At 29.1% G+C, this 19,243-nt stretch overlaps 1 protein-coding gene across 1 annotated transcript in view; it reads right to left on the bottom strand.

Moving 5' to 3' along the window:
- Nucleotides 1-14,190: 14,190 nt before the first annotated feature.
- Nucleotides 14,191-19,243, bottom strand: part of LOC119680935 — a 13,371-nt gene continuing 8,318 nt past the window's right edge. Inside the window, exon 3 of the mRNA XM_038093971.1 lies at nt 14,191-15,210. Coding sequence (XP_037949899.1) covers nt 14,191-15,210 — 1,020 coding nt within the window. The remainder of the gene's footprint in view (nt 15,211-19,243) is intronic.

The following is a 19,243-nucleotide window of genomic DNA, read 5'->3' as shown; positions in this document are numbered from 1 at the left end:
TTCCGGTCAGGCGTCTGAACATAATGTGTTATAACTTCGTTATTCTTCAACCGATTTAGTTGAAATTTGAAATATAAATAAATTAAATATTTATAAAATTATAAATGTCTTTTTGTTATTACTCATTGAATTTGTTGTTGAAATAAATGGGGTTTATTGAAGATAATATTTTTCGTAATTTTTCGCTGGTTTCTGAGGCCTGAAATAGGTGTAAAACATAGAGTGCGCAGGCCAATTTTTGTTTTATTGTAAAGTGTAACTATTTGGCTATTAATAGGAAAAATTTCATGAAAAAACTCGGATACATTTTTTGGGTATCGTAGATAGAAGTGAAAATGGCCATGAAAAAAATGCTGACTTTTTGTGCAATTTCGCTAATAAAATTTTTTTGATAATTAAAATTGAAATTTTTTTTACACATAATGAATAACAATATCGTAAGCTTCAAAAAAAATGAAAAATGATCATTTTTGAATAAATAGTAAAAAGCTATAAAGGTTTAAAGTTGGTTCAATTTTTGTAAAATCGTAATTTCGCTAAAATTGCATAAAACTGCAAATAACTTAGGAACTAATGGGCGGATCACACCCATTTTTTGCGTAATGTTGTGTTGCTATGTAAGTCACGTATATATGTAGTCCAATAAGTGCAAAAAGTGTTTTTAACGATAATAAATGATTTATAATGAAAATTTTGTATGGGGGGTGGGTGTGGCAGTGGGCGGAAAACCTTAAAAAAATGTTGGAATCTAGATAATAACGTAAGTTTTCCGGACACCAAAATTCAGCTTTCTACCTATCATAGTTTTTAAGTAATCTTGGGACCACGGTAAAATCCCCATGTTTGGGCAAAAATTTCGGGTAGTTCCGGTAGGCCGATTGGGCTCAATTTAGATTTAAAAGAAAGATCAACTCAAAAACTATATTTTAGGAAAATTTCATATCAATATCTCTACTAGTTCCGAAAATATCGAATTATGACCGCCTAATTTTGTGTTTTGTCACACTGTGCGACGTGAGAAGGAAAATATCTATTGGTAATACCAGAGAACAACCACGGCTGACATATCCATCTCAGCGCGGGATAACCAAAAGTAAGAAGCTTAAGTGGGAGGAACTCCGAAATGATGTAGACAATAATCCTTTGGGTGTCGTTATTAACTCGTGAATCGCAACTGGAAAAAGTCGATAAATCACGCTTTCTCACGTATGCCCCATTACAAAACAATCAGAAGATACTTATAGACTCAAGCCCTGTAACAAAAGCGATAATTATTTGGAAAATACAGAGCTCGCGGGCTTGATTCCTTTTGAAGTTCTAAAAATTCTCATCAAAAACCACCAAAAATATTGTTGGATATGTATAATAAATGCTTGGTAGATGGAATCTTTTCAGAACCATGAAAGAAACAAAATCCAACCTTGACAAGCAAAGGAAAATGAGACCATGAGCGGGCTGAAGCATATCAGTCCACTTTGCTTACTGAACATCGCAGGTAAACTACTAAAAAAATTATTAAAAATCACGATTCTCTGCAGCGATAAACGATGCTGGAGATCTATCCTGTAAAACAGCACTACTCGTAGAGAAGCTAAACGAAATATACCGATGAAAATTGGAAAGTAGGTTTGCTACAGCACCATAAATACGTAAAAAGGGATTACATATTTAGAGTGAGACATACTTCAAGTAAAGCAATTGGACTCAAATAACAGAGTCAAAAGCAAGCAAAGTTGTTGTGTTACTAGGAAGACTGATGGCTAACGTGTGATGTCCCACCCTGAGTAAACAAAACTACTTATGATGACCACAAAGCAAATACTGCCACAAAAATAATACTAAATACTAATATTACACAAGAACTTATTTTATATACTCATAAGATAATAACTTTAAATTGTTTAATACAAATTTTAACTTGTATTGCTATTATATTTTAAGTCCGCATATTTGAATTTTTGGCACAAACAAGTAAAATGCATAATATGAAAACAACAAGATACGTTTTAAGCACGAGTACAAAAATCTTTTTTGAGTAATAGATTAATAGTTTTTTCATATACATATATTATGTTACAAATTTATTTGAAATTCCTTTCTAATTGCTATAATTAATTTGATTTTAAAATTTTAGTATGTAGAAGTAGTTTGTCTGTTTTTGTACGGTGTTTTGGTTTTGTTCATAGTTAATTATTATTGTTTTGTAGTAATAAAAAATTCATAATACATAATACCGTGGTTTGAGAAGGTAAACATTTTGAACTATTTTGTGTCTGCTATTAGAAGTATCAACGCGTAAAACATTAAAGTTAATAATAATTGTATTTTATATGTTTTTGTATATAACTTAACGCATAAGTATTTATTATTATTGTTTTTTGATTCAAAAACTCATACAGCACTTACAAAAATTAAAGAATTTTACTTAAAATCCAAATTGACAATAACATATTTGCTGTGTGTCAGATTGGCATAAAAAAGTGGTTCATTATTATTCATATAAATTCATCAATAATTAATCTTCTGTAACTTAATACACTTTTCATAAATTTGTACAGGTTATAAATACTGCTACAGTTTAGCAAGACTCTAACTTCTTCTTCACACATAAGTATCTTAACAAAAAAAGTACGTTTATGTTCTCTTAAAATTGGACATACGCCCATAATATGATATGTATTTTCTACTTAACATATAATAAATATATGCGAGTAATTATATGACATTTGACATACATATAAATACATAAGATTTACAAACAGTGACGTTATATCTAAACACTAAAGATCAAACACTATCGACATATCATCTAACACCATGGCCCGCTACTGTCAAGCCATTATGTGACACTTAGGTTCACAAAATGACTGAGAAAATATAATAGAAACAATAAATAGAATTTTATTCTATATCGTTCTATATCCTTTTAAATGCATCGTTAGAATTTTCAATTCAGGGTAGAGTTTATAATTAACCTTTGTAATGTTCTTTATGTTGAAGCTATTTGAGCAAGTGCACTTGAGCACTTTTACTCTTTATTAACTCAAGGTATCTTCAAAACCCTTTTTTACGTCATGACTGGTTTATTATTTATCACTTTATCAGACTAAACAATAATTGACCTCCGATCTGCATACCTTCCCGAGGAGCCTGTAACCATTCTCTTCAGTTCAATATGTGATCCCATTTTTTAAGAAGTAAAAATTTATTATTAAATCTTATGTTTTATATTGGCAAGGAACTCATAATAAATTATAATTAATTTTGAACTAGTCTTTGGACACGCCTATCTGTATTTTTCAGTCGACCATACTCATGAAATGAAACATAATATTTTTAAGTTTCTAGGACTTAATACGATATATGGTATAGAAGATAATAAAATGATAGCAAAAAAAAAAATTTTTTTTTTATAAATACACTAAAAGTGCACTTATTAAATGTTCATGCATAATGTTAATATTATTAAATATCTTATTTAAAAAGAATTATTTACTTTTAATCGAATTACAAGTTTGCTCAAAGTGCTTAATATGCTGCACTATCAAAAATCATGTGTAATTTCTATCAAACGAATGAAAAATTAGAACAAGGTTTGCTTGTTCAAAGTGTTAACTACTGAAATGTAAAGTTTTAATAATTTAATAATTTAAAATTCACGTTTATAAACGCATATATCGCATATATCGCGTATATCGCGTATATCGCATATATTGACAAAAAATCATAACTAAGGTATACTAAAACAGTTTGCGGCAGGCAGGCTCATTATCATGATTTGATAAATTTTTTTGTCGAGTTGCTTTGGTATAGTAGGTTTAGTAGGATGCCAATGTGTGATTTAGTATTTCAACATGTTAAGAGTCAACACAATTCCATATCGCATAAATGCGTTGCACCTCATTTCGTAGACCATTGATTTCAGTTGCAAATATCATAACGTGCCACGGCACTTACATAATAACAAAGCAACAAATAAAAAACAAATCTAAAAGATGCAGTTTTGCTGTTATTGTACGCGTACATATGACAACTGAATCGAACTGAACCGAAGTAAACTTCAGTTAGTTTAAGTAAACTGAACTGAACTAAACTAGTCTAAAAGTTGAAGTAGGTTGAATTCATTTTTCGTTTACTTAGTTTCAGATATGAAATTAAAATTCAATCAAATTGCAAAACACACGGCAACATGGCACAGGACACTGAACTATCCACTGCTACCAACAACCAATAGTGTTCCATGTGCTGAGACAGTTAGTTGCACGCAGTTAAGCTGGCACCGCAAGTTTCGGTGTTTAAAATATGCGTGCGGCATTGCATTGTGACCAGCGCGTACAGCGTTGCCTTCGAACGGCTTAGTTGGGCGGTTAATCTGGAAACGTGTTTAATGTTCAATTAACTCTAAGCAATAAAAAAATAAAATATATCCAAAAAGATTAAAAATGAGATTCAGATTTAGATCGAAACACCAAAATGTTGCTTACTTAGAAATATGCAAAATAAATTAAAATTGAAAAATTAAAAGGAAAAAAAAATATTGACTCCTTGTTCATTTGCTGCGTCGCTTTACATTTGGGCATATTTGCATTTCGACATGCGTGCCGTGCAGTAATCAGCATATCAGGCTGGTCCTACCTTTCACTTTCGTTTCGATTTTCATAAATATTTTAATACATTAACTATGTCACTAGAAGCATTTTTATTTCATTTTACGTTTTCAAAAAAAAAAACATTAAAGTCGTGTTTATTGCTATAGTTTAGTTGCAATGCGCCAAGAAATTAGTTTTTCACAGTTTTTGATTTATTTTCTGTTCAAATGGAAAAGATCCTAGTATACTATAGTCATACTAGCCTTATGACTTACTCGAACAAGCTATATGTGAATATATCGGTATATATAAAATACACCGATTTTTTTTGCTCCAGCTGATATCAAGTTTTCTTTCCCAAACCTGTAACATTCCAATATAGCCGTTTTGATTCGATTGCAGCCATAGTTCACAAATTAATGCGTAAATCTTGATTTCAAATCACTGTTGGCAGCTAAGTCAGCATAGAATTTTTTTTCTATTAAAATTTTATTTTAAGTATATATAATTGAATATAAATATATATCACACATTGCAATAAAATCATATTTGATTTAAGCTGATGTTAAAAAAAAATTGGAGTTTAACTTCAATTTATTTATTTAATGTCAACGTCCAATCAAATATGCTCCACAAAACTCTGTATGAGAACTTTTATAAAACAATTGCTAAATTGTATATATACATTTACATACACACATATAAATATATACATTTACATACACACATATAAATATACACATTTATATATATATATATATATATATATATGGAATGAATACATTTTTTTTAAAATAAAAGTTAAAGTTTCAAGGATAAATAATATTATTTTTTTTACAAATTAAATAAAGAAATATAAAACGAGTTTTTGTGTTTATAAGACATCGGCTTAGATACTGAATATCAGTGAAGTAAGATTATAAAAGTTTAATAGAGAATTGTTGAAAAAAAATAAATTTAATATGCATACATTTTTTAGTTAATATGTTATAGTAGGTATCCTTTGAAATACTGTAAACTGAAATTTCATGTGTATTCTACAAATAAAATTTTTAGATAATACTAATAATAATAATAACAATACTATAAAAACTTAAGTTTGAAAATATCCAATTATATACATACATATACAGTCAAACTTCCATGACTCGAAGTCCAATTTTACAAAGAAGAGGTACGACTTGTGGAGTCTTCGAGTTAGAGAATTTTTTTATTTTATTTTAATTTTGAAATAAACTAGAATTACATTTTAATATATTTATTTATTTGCAATCAAATAAAGCACAGAAGTTAGTGAAGTGAAGTAAAATATTCAGATATTAGGATTTGGGACTTTAATTTTTTTCTTATTTTCAGTAAAAAGAGATTTGACTTTATTCATACTCTTATCACTATCAGTTATAGTATCATTCGTTTCATTCTTGGAAGGCTGATAAAGAATTACATCCACCGAATCCTCATCATCACTTTCCGTTGCGCTTAGAATTGAATCCAGTATGAGCAATAGAGCAATAAAGTTCAATAATATCGTCATCTGTAGGAAAGCTTGATGTATAAATTTTATTGTCAAGCTTAATATAATCGTTAAGAGTAGCACTGGAAGTTATTTTATTTACTTTAAACCACGCCGCCAGCGACTGGCATTTGCTCAAAGAAGCAGCATAAGAAAGAAAAAATTAAACAAAATTTTTGAACAAAATTTTTGTTTGTATTTGACTGTATTAATATTATTAATATATATTAATATAGAATTTGCAGAACTTTTTTAAAAGAAATTTTACTCAGTAGTATTTTGAATAGTAGGGAATTACAACAACAAAATTTTATTATTTATACCCATCATCAGTGGTCTTGGAATTTTTTCTTATATTTAATTATTCGTAAATAATTTTTTTAAAACTGCAAGTACGAAGGGTTAAACTTGTGCCCTGCGAAATTTGAAGCTTAGAGTCAGTGTTAATTATCCAAGCGAAGCAAAGTCGTACTGGACTTGTATGTTTACTTACCTACTTCTTACTTAACAAATTCACTTGCTTTGATATATTAGACCGAAATCATAACCATTTCAATTAATTAATAAATAATAAAATTTTGTTGTTGTAATTCACTACTGTTCAAGACACCTCACTATGAAAACAACAGTTTCTATTTAGTAAAATGTTTCCTTTCGTCATAGTTGACTTTTGAAATTGTTGTTTTATACACTTTAATAACTTTAATTTAATTTTTGAGTGAAATCAAATTAAAAAATTTGAGTAATGAAGTGATATTATTGTTTCAGTGATATATATCAAATAACTCTGTAACATATTATACACAAAATTTAGTTAAAGGTTAGTCATTTTACCATATGAAAATTTATACGTAACTATTAAATGACTATTTCATCCACAAAATGTAACTGGATAGTATGAATTTGATCTGAAGGTGTGATATGATCACATTTATTTTGGAATATGAAGAAAGTATGACACAAACCTTCAATTCTGAAGTTACAGCCATATGATACCTATTTTTTTACGTGAGATTAAGGATGTGGATATGAACCGTATGTGCTTTGTATAAGATAATGATAGAAGAAACACAACACGTCTGGTTTAGAGTTTATACGCTTTTATAAATTGGAAATTTTACGTTTAGGTGATGTGAATTCATCTCCAAGATAACGTGATTTACCATCATAGCTTTTTTCCATGATTACATAAAGAATCTTGACCTTTTTTAAAAAAAAAAATTTTTTTATATGTATATAAATTAGTTATGGTTACTTCCTCCAGAATTTTATTTTATATTTAGTTATCACAGGATTATTTTTAGCAGTTTATTATTAAATTAATATGATACACTTATTGCCTTTTTTTTCTGAAATATTTTGGCCAACAACTCGAAAAACATATTAAAAATTTTTTTTATAGACCTATTTCGAGATATGAGACTTCGAACTTTTTTTCGTATTTTTCGGATGTAGTTTCACACGTTGCATCACATTGCAAGTTACAAACGTCAGATTGTTTTAACATAAATTTAGTTTGTGATTCATATAATGATCACTTCTTACTTCTCAAAAAAAATTTGTTTAGTATATTATTTACCTCTAGTACAAAATAGGATTAGGAACCAAAAATGAGTTTAAAATTATTAATTAATTTTGCATTCCAAAAAAATGGAATTTAAAATAAAGTGAAAAAATATAGTAACAGATTTATAAGTTTCATCAAATTTTAAATTTTTTTCTAAGCCAATTTTCTATGACGTTTTAATAAAATTATTTAAAATATTGTAAAAAATATATATATATATTAATTTGTTATGTATATATATCTGAATGAATATATTAATTAGTTGTAAGTTGCTGAATTTAAATAAATTAGTTAACAGTTTTTTATAATTTCGATCTCTTTTTTTTTAGTGAGAGAGTTTTTATGAAACTTGAATATTTGCGTAACATTTGAATTAAATTTCTTTTTTGATTGATAGATTAATTGCATACCATTCAAAATTATTATATAACAAAATAATTAAAAGTTTCCGTAATTTCTAAACGTAAATTCATTTATTCGCACAGGTTATTTGGTTTTAACAAATTTTTATAGATTTTATAGTTTTCTTTATCTATTTTAAACTATGGTTCACGCTATTTGTGAAACAGATATAATCTAAATTACAGGTTTTAAAAGAGATTAGAGAAGTTAACACATAAAAAATATGTGAACGACTTTAAAAATATATAATTACTGTTAATACTTGTTATATGTATTTTTGTATGTATATTTCGTTAAAGTCTCATATCTGTATTTTATATTGTATAAGCAAACAAATTTAATAAAAGTAATTGTATGAAAATGTTTTCTAACAAAGTTTCTATGAAATTATTTTCAAGACGATGTAAAACAAACGGTTGATTGATGTCCTAGACTATCGTTAGGACATCACACCTCGATTTCACACCTCGGAATTAGATACGTCTTTTTATGTTTCGGGTCACGTGAAAGTTTTGGGAAATAAACAAGTTGATAGCTTAGCCTGAACTGCATCAAAAACTGTTTTTATAGGCTCTCAACCTTTTTGTAGGTTAAACTGGATCAGTACAAAACAAATAATAAAGGAGAGGGAGAATCATTTACGCCTGGTGTATTGGGAAGATTTCATAGGACTCAGACAAAGCAAAGCATTGATCAAACCTTCTCCTACAATAGAATTTCTAAATTTTTAAAAGGTGATTTAAGATTGCTAACGAGTTTCATTACTGGTCATTATGGTCTAAAATATCACCTATAAAAAATTCAATTATCTGCTAATTCGAAATGTAGATCATGGCTAGAAGATGAAGAAACAACTATGCATATTCTTTGTGATTGTTCAGCTTTAACAACGCACAGTCAATTTACGCTTTAAGTAAAACGTGCGTTTTACTTACTGGCGTAAAATTTCTCCCACCAGTTATTCTCCAGATTTTGTTCTGGACTGTGTTCACAAAGCTTTAAAGGGCTTTGTGTAATTAAAAGTGAGTTTCGTACAATAGGACTCATTTAGTAGCAGCATCGGCTGTTCGGTGAATTCACGACACTAGTTTAAAAAAAATCGTTATGTTGGATATGTTGGCTCAGAGCTGATAGCAATATTAATGTGTTGTTAATCTAACAATTTGTGGATTCATCAGCGAAGAATTTAGCCTCTCCATAATACAATCTGAAATGTGAGCAACCTACAACAAGACCTTGCAACAAAAACAAGTGATAAACATAAACGGGATTAATGACTCCCTATTTTAAGCGTTCAGTAATCAGGCTTATTCGTGACTTATTCTTTTGTTAACTATAGTCAATTGCAGAATAAGTTGATGTCGTTATTTTATCTACTCTAATTTTCATATCTACATACTTGCTTATAACTTATAATTTATGCTCAGAGTAATCAAGTGGGGATGCTATGGCCATGATTATAGCAAGGATTTTATATTTTAATGTTGGAATTTTTGTATTTAGATTTGAATTACAAAAACCTGCAAATGGCTTACAGGTTTTGTTCAAAAATGTAACTGAGTTTATGTGTATAGTAAAAGATCAAATATGAATAAATGAATAAATAATTTTTTTGACATTATATCAAATTGTTTTAATTGAAGCTGTTACTTAGAAGTACAAAACTACATATGATTAAAATATTAATACAATCAGTTTTATTCTATGGATGCGAATTGTGTGTGCTTTGGGCTGCAGATTTCAAGCTTCTAGCAGCGTTTCAAAATATTAATTAGAGACATTTGGAACACACTTTGAAGGAGATTTATACAGACGACGATACAGATCTTGACACGAATAAGGACAGCAATACAGATCCTGAAACTAGAAACTATGAGGTCCAAATACTGGATTGTTTGATTATGAAGCTTTGAAAGAAAAAATGTATATTCATATATATATTCATATATACTTATTATTTTGTAAAAATTGAATAATAAAATCGAAATGAAGTCTAATTATGGGACGTTTATTATATTATATAACAATTCTCGAGTATAAAATAAAATTCAAGGTGTTTGTATTGTCTTAAAATCTCGAAGAAAAATAAATAAATTTCAAGCTAAAAGTAGCATAAAGTAAAATTTAAATATATTTACATAAATGACTACGTGGAAAAGTATTCGAAGGAGAACTGCGTAACACGCGACTCCAAGCACGCATGCATATCGACTGTCATACAGCAAATGGATGCAAGATAAGACCACAATGGTCACTTATGTGCTGTTGACAGCAGCAGATTTTAGCATGTGGCTATGATACTGCGAGGCATATTGCATGCAATTCTCATAAGCAATTTGCCGTAGCAGATTAATAAATCTGCATTATATTCAAATGTTTGACCAATAAATTATGGACTATGAATTGATAATTTGTGTGCAAAATATTGTGTATTTCATTACAAAACCTAACATTAGTTAAATTTATAGAGTATTCGGATCTTGTATAATTTGTGCGATTCTTGCGGTACTTTAAATGTGGGTGCACCTACGCTAGTGTAGGTGCAATTTCTGTGCGCCACATTAAACTCTGTGTTGAATAATGCTGTAAATTAGTCTAAATCTTAAAAAACTAAATTTTGTAATATATTATTGTATATAAAATTAACGTACTTAACCGGATCTAGACTATATATCTTGAGTGCTTAGTCATTCAACAGTTGGTGTTCTAAAAAAATTTGCAAAATTTATCTCTAATGCGATTTTGACTGAATTCAAGTCAGAACACAAATTTTAATGGAAATTTGTTGCGATGGAATAGTAAAAATATAAAAACTTGTTTTAATGTTTTAACGCTTTTATGCGTTAACGCCTTATGCGTTAAGGCAATTACATCAGAGAGGTGCAGGGAGATTCCATACATCAGCATATGCATACATTACCATAAGAAAAGAGTATGTAAAATATGTACTCGCAAGTGTTAAAATTGGCAAAGTATCTTTAAAATATTAATGAAAAATGAAAAATATGAAGTAGCACACTTACTTATAAGCGGATCAATTTGATAATATAATTTCGAAATTAGTTTAAAGTTTCTATATGTATTACAAATGAGTACATTCATATTATAAATGGATGTATGAAAGAATAATTATAACATTTTATTTATAAAAATTTCTTTTATACTTAGTAAAACCTTTATCGAACATTATCAGGTGAAGCACAAAGTCGTCGGCAATATGATAGTTTATACCGCAGTAAACTTTATTAGTAAGTAATTAACACGAACGACGTATTGCTTAATATAGATTTAGGATTACCGCAGATTCTAAAAACACTGACATTAAATATTAGTTAACAAGCCTATTGTTACCTAAAGAATTCGAGTTAAACATCTCATCAACTCTTTCAATCGGGTTTTTAAAAAAATTAGATCACAGGTTTCTTTGCATAAGCTGACCAACGAATTAAGATTTCTATTAAAACTAAATCCAAGTACTCACTGTTGATGAGTACTTGACAATACTCGAAACAGGGTTGTATAGTCAGCCAAATTTCAATAAATTAACTAAATTTGTTGTTTTTGTCTTTTCATTTCTATTCGAGCCTATCTAACTTTAAAAAAATTTCGTTTCATCATAGGACTGACATGATTGAAACTCACATTTTAAATATTAAGCATTCCCAGTATTCTTATTAAATGTAGATATATATTTGACTATAGAAGGAAGTGATTTGTAAAAGTAGGAGTCGTCCAACAGACTTGTGATGGCATGATGTTGGATAAACTCTTCAAATGCAATAACTTTGCTTTTATTGATCCAAATGTGAAAATGTTATAAAATGTCAACAGTACATGAATCAAGAAGCAATCTTATGTATGTAATGCAACTTCTCTATACCTATTTCATTTCAAATACATATTTTTATTTTAGGCTAAGTTAGGCTAAGTTGATGCTAAACCAAATGGGAGATTTTTTGGGATTTTTTGCACTGCACACATTTAGCCATTTATTAACACGTATCCACACATCACTACATTATCGGCGCAACTTAGAATTTCCCTCATTTAGAACGAAATTTAGCCTAACTCGCACACGACCTTAGTAGTCCAAAATATTCTAAATTCTTTTGTTATTTTGTTATTATTTTTTTGTTACGATATGATTAAAACTTCAGCGTTATATTTTGAAAAAATTAGATAGTAATTTAACTACCTTTGTATAAAAAAGGTTATAACATAGAAAAAAATTGTTCGACATTTAAATTTATTTAAACTTATTTATGACTATGAAAATTTAAGACAGAAAACAATATATTTTTATAATTAATGCACCTCAATTAGTGTTAATCGCATAATTAAAATTAAATGTTCACACTACGCCAACTCAATTAGTGAATAACAAAAAAAATATGACAATATATTTAAAATAAAGTTGATTTATTTCAATATGGTAAACATTGTTGGGTTTACTAAAATAAATAGACATTTGACTGCATTAACTTGTTTTTTTTGTTTTTAATTAATTAGTCGTTATAATTTCTGTTTATTGTTATTAATATTTGCACTTATGATTGTCAAATTCAAATAAATTCCTAGATAGTTTTCTTCTTTTGACTCAATTATTTTTAAAATTGTTGTATGTAAAATTTGGCTAATTGGTGTACAATTAGATACTGTGAACGCACTTTAATATTAAATCTATAGCGTAATTCTGCGCAGTTGAAAAATTTATGCTATTATATTTATGTATATAAGTACAATCCTTTAAAGATAGAGTACAATCTATTAAATATTGTACACTAATGATGCCAGAAAGTTATTAAAAGTACATTTTTCGATTTTTTTAAATAAAAATTTGCGGTTTTTGTTTGTGGATTACAATTTTTAAAACTTGGTTGTAAATATACAAATTAACTATTATCTAAACAGGAGTTTTACATTCTACTATATGAGATAAAATATTAGTTGAATGTTTATTTTATTTCAATTTGTAAAAAGATTAAGCAAGTATAAAGTGCGGAGGCCGAACAAATTAAGTTACATATCGTTAGTTAGTTTAAAACAAAACTAACTTAACAAAAGTAAGAAATGAAATAAAATTTCCAAGCAGGATTTGTCTGACATTATTGAAGCTTTTGACTGCATGTAGGGTGTGTAGGATTTGTTAAAATTTGGTTCGATTATTGATTTCGTACACTTTTCATTTCGAATTTATTGTTAGTTACCATAAAATTGATTTCGTGGTACGTGGGAGTAGCCTCAATTGCATTTTAGACATTTTGAAGCTAAGTTTTTCTCTCACAAACAAGAAAAATTGCTGACTTGTTACAATTTGCGCCTTTAAACATGCGAAATCGATTGTATCTCGTTTTTATTAGATCAGAATTCAATTCGAAGCTATCGTTTGTGCGTACTTTTAAGAAAATATTTGTTAGATGTTTTTTTTTATTACTTCTGAATGCTTCATATACCATAGAGAACGGAGTCAATGTCAGCAATATTTTATTTTATTTACTGTTTTTTTTTTATTACGAAAAGTGAATTTAATTAGTCTCGGCTATGCAAATTAAAGCATTGATAAAAGTGATTTAGTTTTAAAATTAAAAAAAAATTATGTTAAGAGATATATTAATCAAACTAAACTGAAACTGTAGCATAAAGTGTAGATGTTTTGCCTGCAGTCAGCGTGATACCTTGAGTTGAATATTGTGTAGGAAATGTGGAGAGGGGAATATCTATATGAAATTACCTAATTAGCGTTCGCATGTTAAACTTTAGTTGCAACTATTAAATTATTTTCCCACAAATGTAATCAAATAAATATTTAAATCTGTTGGACTCATAGATATCAAGGCTTTAGCAGTCACTACAGGTTTAGCCACCGCAAACGGCCTTCTTATTTGGTCGCCTTAGTCAAAAAATGCGTATAAATAATAAAGTAATAGTCACAAAATCTAATAAAAATATTTAAATAATTTATTTAAGTTTTTCATATTTAAAGAAGAACAAGAACACTTAAAACTAAAAAATAATTTAATAAAATCTACATTTTATACTGATATGGATTTCAATAGATCTATGTGATCACATAAAATTTAAGATATTTATTGAAGAAAAGCTGATTAATTTTTATAGTTCTAATGTCGGTATGAATCTGTGCCGTACCGATTTGCATACATTGGAGTCATATGTTTCTTATCACGTCTTACCATTGATTGAACTAACCTTGTGGAAGCTACATTTTGTTCATCTTCTAATTTTTGCAATTTCTTTCGGTCACGGCGAAAGTAATTTGAGTAGTCTGAAATCGTGTTCGTTTGAAAATTCTTGTTATTTGGTTGTTTATAGTTTTTCAAGCCAGGGGTTGTAAGAAGTGTTATCTTATTATTGTATATGTTATTTGTCGTTGGATCCGATATAACGCTGCGGTGTGAATATGATTTTGAGGGTATGAAGTTGGTATGCAAAATATTTTTTTTTGGTTTTTGTGGATAGTTCTCAGGTGCCAATTTGGGCTGAAAGTTATCATCAGAATTTTTGGTGAATTTTGTGTTATAGTGGGGCCGATATTCAGGTTGTTTGTCGATATTAAGTGCTTTCCAATCGCTCTCATCTACATCATATGGAACTGGCTTTGGTTTAAACGGTATTGGGGTATTTCTATTTAAAAATTTTTGGTAGTAATCCTCATGTACTGTTTTAACATGTTGTTTAATGCCTGGTTCAAGATCTAATGGTATTTGCTTAATACGTGCATGTGGGGCAAATTCAATAAGACTAGGAATTTCAGGATGAGAATGTGTCAAATCTTCTATAGGTTCTTTAGTTTCTTTTATATCTGAACTCAGTACGATATGTTCCTGATCTTTACTGTAATGATTTATTTTCGACTGTGAGGTGTCATCGTTTAATTCTTCTTTACCATGCGGTGTTTCAGTAATGGGATGAGAATTTGCTCCCACAGTTTTAACAATTGCATTAAAACCATGTTTTGCATCTGCCGTATACTGTACTGTGCGTATTGAACCATCAGGCTCTAAAATGCTATATTGACCTTTAATAGTGTCACCATCGCGAGATTCCCACTGTGATTTTACATCTCCAGTATGCAAATCCTTCACACCATAACTAAATGGTTTTCGCTGTTTCTTAAAAATATTAATATTAATATATATATATGTTCAGAAATATATCTGATCTAAATAGCATATAAACAATTTTCTCCCTCCATCAGTAGTTAAAACCACTCCTTCAATTGGTTAGAATATTGCATGCGTGCAAATTGCTTTTTATTTACAAAAATTAGAAAATGTATTATTAACATAATTGGACCAAGGTTGAGCAAATTAATTTTCATTATGCCAAATACTTATATAAAAGCGTTCCATTATACTGGCAATCTTTAAAAATATAAAATGATAATTTGTTTGAAAAATTGATAAAATGTGCAACTCACTTAATGTTGTATTTAATGGATTAGATGAAATCTTAAAAAGTTTTCTTACAAATATTTATAAAGTAAACAAATCTTATACTTAATAATTAGTGGACTTCAAAATATGATAAAAAGACTATTGAGTGTTTACTTATGATCAATTACCGAAGGCCAAAATAAAATAATAAATGATAAGAAATAGCACACACCACAAAAATGTAAAGTATTATATATAGTAATTTGTATGACATATAAAATTAAAGCTGACCAAAAATTTACAGTTGATAGTTTTTAGTTCTTTTTATAATTACTTACAAACGTAACGCCACATAATAATGTTAAAGACAATTAGTAGATAATTGTGTACTTTTGATTTAGTCATCCACAAAATTTCTGTATGAAAAATTAGACTAATTGTTGCACTATTAGCGACTTAATTGCGAATATGCGTTAATTAAGATAGTGTGAACTTATCACGTCGACTCTTTTTTTATGAATTGGTGCACTACTTGTAAATATATAATGTTAACTAACAAGCAGCTTTAATGCTACGTTTGTGTTTGCTGAGGAAACAAGCAACATGCATTTGCCGATTTATGGAATTAAGTTCAGCGAAGTATTTAAAATAATTAAGAAGGCTTTTAGCAACAATACTATGCCACAGCCATATGTTCAAATGGATAATACTAGCACTTTCAGTATGGCTGTTTAGATGTGAAAGATAATACATCCTATAGCTCACCCATCAGTGATAAAAAAGTGGAGAGAAATGGAAAGAATGTATTTGCAATTTAAGAAAGTTTTATTAGAGAGATTACTGGACAAACAGGAATATCACACAAAGCGACTGTTACGATCGTTGTAAAAATGATCTAGACAAGGGCTGTCCAGACCAGATGCGAACGCGGACCAAATCACTGTACAGATTGGAGGGTCGCAAAAACAAATACATACGTTAATAGCTGTTTCCGACCAAAATAAAAATGCGGTTATAACAATAAATATGTTTTATTAATATATCAATTTAAATTCATTTACTTGATATACCATAAAAATAAAATCACCAAAAGAAAATGCGCGTAATTGTAGTAGATTAAAAACATGTCTCGGGCCGCACAAACATTAACCGCGGGTCGCATATGGCTCGCGAGCCGTATTTTGGACAGTCCTCATATAGACGATGCTATATGTATGCATGCCAAGCATGCTGTGCTACCAAATCGCGCTGTGTATATTCAAGTATGCATATCAAATTTCGGTCTGTAGAGATGTGTGGAGTAAAATTACATCTTGTTTAAAAGTGCGTAGCGAAGTGTATACTTGGTGTGCATACTTGGTGCATCCATGTAGCATACATATAGCATCGTCTATATCAGGGCTGTCCAAAGCACGGCTCACGGGCCATATGCAGCCCGCTTTAGATATAAAGTTAGTGACAGTGAAAAATTATTAGTGAAAAATTTATTAGTGAAAATTTATTGTTTGTTCCACAGTTTCTATCAAAATTGTAATATGTCAACTACTATATTTTCCAGATCTGGTATATTGTACATTTTTTCTTCTTTCTCAAACTCACAAAAAATAAGGTTTTCCAATTAGATAAAGGCGAAAGGACTTTCATATAGAATTACACAAACTACAAACTATGGTGGGTTAAATACATAATGTTAATTTTAAACAAATTGAGGAAAACGTTATAGATAAAATAAACTTTGAACAATAAATACTTTTTGAAAAAATTAATTCTTTTTAGCACATCCTTTATACCCTTTATAATTTTTTAACTTAAATCTTACAAAAGCTCTCATATACAAAGAAATTTATATATTATATGTTATATATTATCTTGAGGCTAGTTGAGTCAGTGCACCTGAGCACTTTTACTTTCTATTAACTGCGAGGTTTCTTCAAAACCCCTCTTTGCGCCTTGACTAGATTATTCTTTATCACTTCATCAGACTAAGTAATAATTGACCTCAGATCTGCATACCTCCCCGAGGAGCCTGCAACCATTTTGCGATTTGATAATGCGGTGTTGGTAAGTCTGTGAGATTTCGTAAATAATTTTAAGGCTCTATCTTTTATGTATTTTCTGATGGGATCAATTTTGATGTCCCTGAAGATGTCATTCGTCCTAATGTACCATGGAACTTTGAAAAGTATTCTCAGAGCCTGGCTTTGTGCAATTTCTAGCTGGTGAATAGTAAGTTAAGTTCTTGTAAAATTGATTTAATGCGAGCCTTAGCTAACATCAAATCAAGTTGACGAGCCATTGGAATTAAAGAAGTCAAAAAGTCAGCCTACTACGCCAAAAAAGCAGAAATAAATTTAAAAAAAACCAGTAAAAAAAATGGGAAAATGCTATCTAACTGCACTAAAAACAGAGTAAAAGTGAGAAAAAATATTTTCGGTAAACCTTGGTGTAAACATTAAAACCATTTTTATGCTGTATTCATATCAAGTGAATAAAGATTTTTTTTCTCAAACTGAAAACAACTTGTCACTTGTGATTTTGTGTATTGCAATTTTGACCGTAAAATTGAATGACAATGAAAAAAATAATACATTTCAAAACAGCAAAAAAAATAAAAATAATACTTATGCAGTATAATTTGATAATACGTTTGATGGTTGAATTTGGTAATACTCGTATTTTAGCAAATATAAAAACAAATTAAAAGTTTACTTAATTGACTGAATTGTAATACTACTGTGACTTAATGTCAAATACTGAAAATATGGGTGTCTAGTCGTGTATCTGCCACACGCATTCTCCCATACATAAGCCGTATTAAGAAGGTGTGTTAAGTGACACATTTGGTGCCCCCTGCTTAGTTGGTTGCGCATGCGTGAATTTTAACCAAAATTGTGTTGCATATGTTGAACTTTGACTGAACTTAGGCTGTTGCAAGTGAAATATTAAAATGGCATAGCATTTGGGTTAAAAGATTTTTCTAATCGCATTTATAATTGATTAAAAAAAAATTGAATATTGAACTAATAAAGAACAAAATAGAATTATTACAGCAGTTAGAATTTTAAAAAAGTGAATATAATAGACGCATTATTATTGGGTGTGGTAAGTTACTCAAGTCATTGCGACACATAAACGTCAATAAAAATTCTATAAGAATTTAATTTTATGAACAACAAGTATATGAAATAAAGCACAAAAGATTAGAATTATTTATGGCAAAGTTGTTTAAAATCCTAGAATCGAATTTTAGTTAACAAAGTGGTGCCAAAAATGGTTATGTATAATGCTATAATTATATATTATTCATTATAATGTATTATTATACATTGATTTTTTAGAAAAATTATAAAATATTTATAATGTTATAAATTGAAAGTTGTTTATTTCGGGTTAATATAAGGAACTGTGTGGTGACGGTGTGACTTATCACACAATGATGTAATTACACCGCTCTGGATTATTTTTTATGGAGATATTTGAAGTCATGAGTTCTAGTTGTTATAGGTAAATATCACCACGTTGTTCTAAACATATATATTATGATAATGCACCGGTAAATGTCGGCACTATTTGCAGTTAAATATTTAAGCCACTGCGGTTCTTTAGGTCACAGCAGCTGGTTGAGAAAGTACTGCTTCACATCGATTGAAAGTATAAATTCTAGAATTGCGCCTGAAGGATTTTACTCGCCAATTTTAACTACACCTATCTTTAATATAACTGTGAATATAGTGACAAAGTTACAAAGTAGGAGAATTTTCAACACATGTGACATTGG

Source organism: Teleopsis dalmanni, chromosome 1 (genome assembly GCF_002237135.1).
Source record: "Teleopsis dalmanni isolate 2A chromosome 1, ASM223713v2, whole genome shotgun sequence".
NCBI lineage: Eukaryota > Metazoa > Arthropoda > Insecta > Diptera > Diopsidae > Teleopsis > Teleopsis dalmanni.
Note: the sequence above shows the minus strand (reverse complement) of the source record. Positions and strands in the feature narration are given on the sequence as shown.